The sequence below is a fragment of the Ochotona curzoniae genome, unplaced genomic scaffold, assembly GCF_017591425.1.
Source record: "Ochotona curzoniae isolate NIBS_2020 unplaced genomic scaffold, NIBS_Ocur_1.0 contig_4612, whole genome shotgun sequence".
NCBI classification, from domain to species: Eukaryota; Metazoa; Chordata; class Mammalia; order Lagomorpha; family Ochotonidae; genus Ochotona; species Ochotona curzoniae.
This window is the reverse complement of record NW_024466343.1, coordinates 15,620,677-15,628,609: the sequence shown is the minus strand read 5'-3', so window position 1 is coordinate 15,628,609 and position 7,933 is coordinate 15,620,677. Positions and strand designations below refer to the sequence as shown.

Below are 7,933 nucleotides of genomic sequence, written 5' to 3'. Positions count from 1 at the left end.
AGAAAGGAATTACACTAAATACATTGATTACATTAAATACTGTAATGCATAATGAGACATTAGTAGAGCACTTGGCACAACATAGACAAGAATGTTTATTTCTCAATTAGTGTCTAATTCTCATAGTCACAGTGATCTGAGTACCAATGGAGTTAGTAATGCCTTTTGTATTTAATGATGTGATATCCTTCAACAGAAACCAAACAACTGTTAATAATTTAATTAGATGAACTGCAATTACATGTCTCCTTTAACTGGGGAGCACTTTAAAACCCATCTAAGCATATTCCCATAAGCATTGTTTATAGTATCCAAAATTACTAACAAAAGATCTGACAAACAAATTTTCAGATTTAAACATAGCTTTTATACATAGGTACCCAGTTACTTAGTATTTCATTTAATTGTGTCACCCACCAAAGGAAATATAGAATAAATTTTATATAATCAAAAGAAGTTTGGGTCATTTATTTAATCTCATGAAAAACTCAGCCTGAACCTAGGGTTAGCTGCAATTCCCCTATCCACTTCCACATAATTTTTAAAATGTGAACTCCAGGAATGGTGCTGTTGATACTAATATCAGGACAGGTGGGAGTGACTTCAATGCTAGGTGTCTCGGGAGGGATAAATAAAGATACTCGGGCAATGTTGGATATTTCTGATTTCAGATTGACCTTATCAACAGCCTGAATAGCAATGAAGAGATCTGTGCCATTAACAAAGGTAATGTTTTCTGGCTTAAACACAAAGACTTCCTGAGAGTTGGCCTCCTTTGGGATGAGATCCATCGTGTTCACCTGAACAGACTTGTTGAACTTGTCTCTGAGATCAAGAACACTCGTGCTTATACAAATGATATACTTCTGAGCTAAAAAGAAATAAAAGAGGAAAACAATACACCTTGTAATTATTCAAGCTTAAAGGAGTTTTCAAAGCATACGAGAACTTACATTGACATCCCCAAACTTTTCAGTGAATAAATTAGATTAACAACCCATATTTGCAAGGGCTGTAACTCTTCCACAACTCTTGTTTGTGTGTCCTGAAAGGTGATAAGCATATAACTAGATTGGGCATCACTTAGAGCCTGAATCAGCATTACAGGGCACGGCTGAGAGAGGGACTTGTTTTATTATCACTTCATATTTTATTAATTGTTGAGGAGTTTTGGTATCAGTGCTTCTCAAACTGCAATCTGCATATAATCACGCAGAGGGTCTTAAAAAGCAGACAGTGGCACAGCAGGTCTGGTTTGGGACCCAGAGTTCCACATTTCTAACAAGCATCCATGGGGTACCCACACTATGGTTCACAGACTATACTTATTAAAGGATAGGTCTGCTCCATAGAAACTCATAGTTTCTCCTCCAAATTCACTATTGAGAATGGGGCTTCCTAAAGACAGTTGGACAAGACATCAGAAAAACCCAAAGACGTTGAGGTCCGTCTTTTGTGGCGGCACCTTCTTATTCTCCCAAGGAGGCTGGATTTTCAGAAGCTAAACCTCTCTTGTCTAAAAAGCTTTACTTTTTCATTTCAGAGCATATTCAAAATCCCTCCTGACCTCTGCCTGTCTCCCACCCACTTCATCACCCAGGGATGCCCTTCTGCATGGATGGGCCACTCCTTACAAGCTCCAAAGCCATTCAGCTTACCTTGTCCTTGATCATAATTATCCCCAGGCGCCGTCCAAGTCAGATTAATGAGATTTTCTCCTTGAATTCTGGCCTTTAGGTCGGTGATTTGACAGGGTGGGAAGAGGTCAGGTGGGGATGTCTTTGGGATATTGGAAATCACAAAAGAACCCCCTGAGGATGTTCTGCTAAAGCTCACTTGGTTGTCTTCAAGATTATTTTTATAAATTTCAGATCTGGGAGGATTCCATTTTATTTCATCTGCATGAAGAAATTGTCACTAATTAATCATTTAGAAGTTCCAGAATTACCTTGATCATTTATCCTATACATTGTTCCTTTCTCTTTTCTCCCTGTTTGTATTTTAGCCTATTAGATTGCAGTTTCTTTTTTGTTTAAGTTTTTTTAAAGATTTATTTTATTTTTGTTGGAAAGTCAGATATACAGAGAAGAGGAGAGATAGAGAGGAAGATCTTCTGTCTGCTTATTCATGCCCCAAGCGGCCACAATGGCTGGAGCTAAGCTGATCCGAAAGCCTCTTTTGGGTCTCCCAAGCAGTTGCAGGGTCTCAAGGCTTTGGGCCATCCTCGACTGCTTTTCCAAGCCACAAATAGGGAGCTGAATGGGAAGCAGGGTTGCTGGAATTAGAACTAGTGCCCAGATGGGATCCCAGTGTGTACAAGGCAAGGACTTTAGCTGCTTGGCTACCGCACCAGGTCCAGATTGCAGTTCTTATGAAATGTTTTAGACTATGAGATCCAAAATTTTATACTGTTTTTTTTTCAAATTAAAGATTTATTAATTTATTTGAAAGTAAGAGTTACAGAGAAAGAGAGGGAGCAAGAGAGACAGAGAGACAGAAATATTCCATTCACTGGTTGATACATTTTTCAAGTGGCTGCAGCAGCCAGGGCTGAGATAGACCAAAGCCAAGCACAAGAAGCTTCTTCCAGGCTTGCCACAGGGATGGTAGAGGCCGAAACACTTGGGCCACCTTCTGTTGCTTTTTCCAGGTACATTAGAAAGGAGTTGGTTTGTAAGTGGTGCAGCTAGTGCATGAATGGGTACCTGAGTGGGAAACCAGAAGCAGCTTTACCAGTTACACTGCAGTAAATTCATCAATGGGAACCACTGCTTTGGGTGTTAAGTCTCATCAAGGGCCTGAGCTGAGGAAGGACCATGACTTTCCAATGCCAAGCCATGAACTACCACTATTAGCCTTAGTGGTCCCTGCCGCTCTGTCCTTGATTTCCCTTTCTCTGAAAGGAGGATAAAAGGCCCTACTGTTAATTAGATACTAGGTAGAGATAGGCTTAGTCACTAGTCCAGTCTACTGCTTTCTGCTACCCCTAACTCAGAAAGAGGAGAAAATGAGAATAAAAGCTCGAAAACGTGAAAGAATGGTGGAAGTCACCGTGTCTTTCAGAGGATACCATGGACCCCTTTACTGGACAGGATGGATGCCACATGTCTCAGGACTTTCCCCTTTACTGAGCATGCAACCAGGAACAGGAGACATTGGGAAGCTTCAAGGAAGTGCTGCTCTCTGTACCCTAACCCAGGATAGGGAAAGGCCAGCCTGGGACACAGCGGAGTTGGATGGAAAACAAGGAACCTGTTAGGACTCAGCCTTGGCATGACTTCTTGCTGTAACCAAGGGCGATGTGAAACTCGATGCCTCATGGACATGGTCTTCCTTCTGCATTGGTTCAGCAGGTTTGCCAGTGTTAGAGAGGAAAACAATAGACTTGTGAAAATGACAATGAGGTAGAGAACAGATCCCTCATTAGTTTTACCTCCTGTGGAAATATCAGTATCAGAGGAAGCAGCTACATTACAAAATGTCTTGAAGATTTGTTTAAAAATAGTAAATATGTATGGAACACATACTGCTTTTCAGCAACAATTTATTCAGTGTATCTTCTTGTTGTTTAGGCCTCAGAACCATCCTATGAAGTAGTTACTGTTGTCATCCTTCTTTTACTATGTGGAAAGTGAAGAACAGAAAGTTTATGCTTTACTAAGTAGAGGCTGGGATTTGAACCAAGGCAGTCAAAAGCTATATTCTATTTAATGGTTTTCTTTTTTTTATGTAGTGGTTTTTCAATTGAGGTTTATTTCACACTCTTAGAGAGCAGTGGGGAACTGAAGAGAATAAATTTTTTGAAAACTGCATTTGAGAAGCAAACACACACAGAGAGAGAGAGAGAGAGAGAGAGAGAGAGAGAGAGAGAGAGAGAGAGGTCCCATCTCCTGATTCAGTCTCCAAATGCCCACAATGGTCAGGACTTGGCTGGGCTAAAGTCAGGACCTGGTGACTCAATCCACATCTCCCATGTATGGTGAGAAAACCTAACCACTGGAGCAGTAGTGCCCAAGCCCTCTAATGTGGGACTTGACACCTACATGGAAACATTTTTGACTGGCAGGCTGCTGCTAACATGTGTGAGTAGAGACCAAGAAAGCAGCTAACCATCCCCACAAGATAAAGGGAGCCCCTAACAAACTTTTATCTGACCAAAATGTCAGTAAAGCTGTGAGAAACCCTGTTTCGATTACATACAGTTCTACTCCAGAGGCTTGATATGATGTTCTCTTGGTTCCAACTGCTTTACTCCAGCCAGATGTGTAGCTACAGATTACTTACCATTCTCAATCCATCCAGGAATGTACATGGCTCCATTCTGCTGGGGTGTTGCTTTCTGTATGACTGTGTTAATTCCTCCCAAAGCCCTCACTTTTACACTGTGTCTACCATTTGTGTCGTAAGCTGTAAAATACCTTGAGTAGACACCATCATCCTTAGTAGCATCAGCACCTGCACAGGCAAATGAAGACATCTGTCAAAATCCTAAAGGTAAGTGGGCAATTGTATATTTCCGACTCATGGCTAGGCAAAATGCTTCAAAGAAGAGAAGGTTAGCATTACCTCCCAGGGATTCTAAGATGAACCATGTTAAAAACGAGCTCTCTATTTTTAATTCACTTGTATGTGTTCATATGTTTGTGTGGGTTTATATGTGTCCATGTTTTCTTCCTGAATTGTTTTTTGTTTTTGAAATCAGAGATCCTATTATGAGTCGCTGCTACATTCAGCAAAGCACATGGTAACTCCTCAATCTGTTGAACTAAATTGAATATCTGAATGTGACTGCAGATGAAAATATTTGATGCAAAATTCACAAGCACGCCCTAGGGAAGATTTAAGTGAATTTGTTGAAAGAATTTGTTCAGAGAAATTGCTTGTACCACAATAATCAGACATACTTTCTAAAAGGAAATGTGGAACTGTCTTTAATCTCTGTGACAGACTCCTTAAATAAAATAAAATAAAAGGCAGAATTTTCATGTTGGGGGCAGGCTAATATGGAGTCTATATAAATACAGAAGTTATATAAAACTGTGCTAAAAATAATTCCTACTGCTTTTTAAAATATGGAAACCTGGGAGCCAGCATTGCGGAGCAGGGCTTAAACCACCATTTACAATGCCTGTGTCCCATATTGAATGCTGCTGCTTCTTCCTTTCCAATCCCATTTCCTGTTAATGTGCCTGGACATACAGTAGATGATGACCCAAATATAGTGTCCCTGACATCCATGTGGGAGACCTGGATAGAGTTCCTGGCTTCTGGCTTTAGTATGCGTCATTTGTGGAGTGAACTAACAGAAAAATCTCTGTCTTTTCCTGTCTCTGTCACTATGCCTTTCAAAAAATTAATCTTTAAATAAATAGCAAAGCATCAGTTTCTTCATCTGTTATAAAGATATAATCATACTGGAAAACTATGTAATGAAGATAAGATGAAGATGTATACACACATATCTTGAAATATAGCCTTTTTGGATATGTAGATAATAGCAGACAGACATGTATATATGTGTATCTGTATGTAAGAGTTCTTGGACGCATGTTCACATGTGCAGGTGCACACTCTTTTGCACGTCTACCGTAAGACAGATATTTGTTTTGGTTGTTCTCTTTTTTTAGGAGCTCTGACAAATCTCAAGAGTCTTGGAGTTCACTGGGTTTGAACCACTAATGCATTTTGGGCTTGACAGAGCTGGTGGTCCTCAACATTTCTCTCAACACCTTTGAATGTAGGGATTGCAGGAAGAGTGGAGAGCCCACAGTCCTGGGCTCTGACTCTAACTATGCCCACCAGGCCATGCCCTTCTGCCATCCCCTATTTGCTTTTGGCAAAGAGAAAGAGATATGTTTCAATTGCTCAAGTGGTTACCTGCCCCATTGTCAAGTAATTCCAAGGTGACGGTTTTTCCATTCACTGATTCGATGAGAGCTGTAACATTGGCTCTGAGAATTGGTGAGGCTCCTTGGTGAACAGTTGCATAAACTATTATAGGGCTGGGAAATTTGCCTGTGTCCTGGTTTGTTCTGGAAGTCACTGTAATTGGAGGCAGGGTAGCACTTGGTGCGCGGGAGGTGACAGTCAGAGTTAATGTTTGTGAGTTTGCTTGCAGGCTGTATTTCCAAATGCCCACCTGTCCAAATACAAATGGAGATATTCCAGTGCATGAACTGTAGATGACATAGGCTTGACTTCAATATTACATACAGAAGAAGCTCATCTGACACAAGCATGTTGTAAACATCTCAAAGAAGATGTGGCCGTCTCTCATATTCAATCAGCCAGGGGAATTTTGGATGTGTTTGGATGAACTGCTTTGTTCCCATATCAGTAAAATCCTTACTGGGGACACTAAGATCCAGAAGTGGTATCTGTATCATTTTGCCTTGGTTTTCTAATAAGGGAGTTCCTGAGACACAAAAAACAATGTCCAAGATCCCAAAGCTTCAAGGACCAACTTGGCACCTTGCCTGTTCTGCCAATGGAAGGTTCCCCCTTTATATCTGGGAATAGCCTTCATTTCCTTTCTCTGGACTCTCTGGCATACTGAGTGATTTTTTTTTTCTCTTTGGTTCAGGAGTGCCTTTCCCTTTAGAAAATACCAGCATTTTAAATGCCACAACTATTCTGTAAAAACAAAACAAAACAATTAATCAAATTGTGTGAAGGGGAAGAGCTGATTTCATACCTTGGCAGTGCCAGGGACTTGGAGGTAAGCCATTTTGGTGTCTTTGTCCACTGAAAAGTCATTCTGCTTCTTCCCACTGGGATCCCAGAGGAGGATCTGGGGAGGTTGCAATGTCCAGGTGACAAGAAACAGCGTGTCGTTCCCCACTGAGCTGTCCACCACCACTGTGCCATTCATCCACTCCTTGCTCTTGCAGGTTGTCCCCTTACTTTCAAGCTGTGAAGAGAAACAGCTATGACTTCCTAGAAAATAAAGCTCCTATTGTGTTTGTGTGCGCGCATGTGTGTGTTTTTCTATTCAATCCTTAACGTCAGAATGACCTTATTAAAAATCCTGCTTCAATGCCTGAGCCCTTGGTTTAGTGTCTTAGACCCATAACCGGTCTAGTTCTAAATCACATTTACAGCCTTTGCACCCACAGCTTGCCTCTCCCACCCACACAAGGCCAATACCCCAATGACTTTCACGAATCTCTGCCTTTGCTTCTCTCCTCCTCTCCAGAAGTCTTGACATTCTTTCCCATCTGTATAATTCATACTCAATGTTTTCAGATGTCAATCTCTCTGATCGACTACAACAGAGCATCCTTCCTTAGAATATCCATATGATTTCTTTGGAGCACACTTCTGATATGTATCACAGTGTTTTTTCCTAGTAGGGAATACGCACAGCGCATCTCATATGTCAGTCTGTAAACTCTTAAGGGGGCTGGTTGAGTCTAACTTTCTACTCACATAGGGAGAGTCGGAATTACAGGAAAGTAACTGCTGGGTCAAGTATCCCTTGGCTAAGGCCAAGGCTGATATGCATATATAGAAGAGAAGTGAGTCGTTACAGATTAGGGTCTGAGGTGGGAGGACTAAGAAAGTTTTTGGAGAAAACATAATTTTGAGGATTAGCTCTTCCTCAGTGATCAACTGTCCTTAAATTGGTAGCATTCAAGGATGGAGTGGCCTGGCCATGTAGCTAATTTTCCGGTTTCACAGTAGATCATAAAGTGAAGATGTCTTAGATCTGGAAACTGTGACAGGTTAGTAAATGACGTGCTCATTCCCTATCTCTCTCCATCTTAGGTTTCTTCAACAGAAACACAATGGGCAGGAACTACCTGGCTGCGAACTTGTCCCCCCATGAGTTTATTTTTCTTTGACATGTTATTCTTTTCAACAGGGTAACCCAAGTGTATTTAATTCTTAGATTAAATAAGTACTGCATCAGACCAGAAACCTTCCTGTTGTT

The 7,933-nt window shown here is 41.0% G+C and overlaps 1 protein-coding gene across 1 annotated transcript in view; it reads right to left on the bottom strand.

Annotated features, from left to right (window-relative positions):
- Nucleotides 1-488: 488 nt before the first annotated feature.
- CLCA1 (chloride channel accessory 1) overlaps nucleotides 489-7,933 on the bottom strand; it is a 29,532-nt gene continuing 22,087 nt past the window's right edge. Inside the window, exons 10-14 of the mRNA XM_040987244.1 lie at nucleotides 6,695-6,910; nucleotides 5,878-6,139; nucleotides 4,285-4,455; nucleotides 1,659-1,898; nucleotides 489-871 (exon numbers count right to left, since the gene is read on the bottom strand). Of these exons, the coding sequence (XP_040843178.1) occupies nucleotides 489-871; nucleotides 1,659-1,898; nucleotides 4,285-4,455; nucleotides 5,878-6,139; nucleotides 6,695-6,910 (1,272 nt within the window). The remainder of the gene's footprint in view (nucleotides 872-1,658; nucleotides 1,899-4,284; nucleotides 4,456-5,877; nucleotides 6,140-6,694; nucleotides 6,911-7,933) is intronic.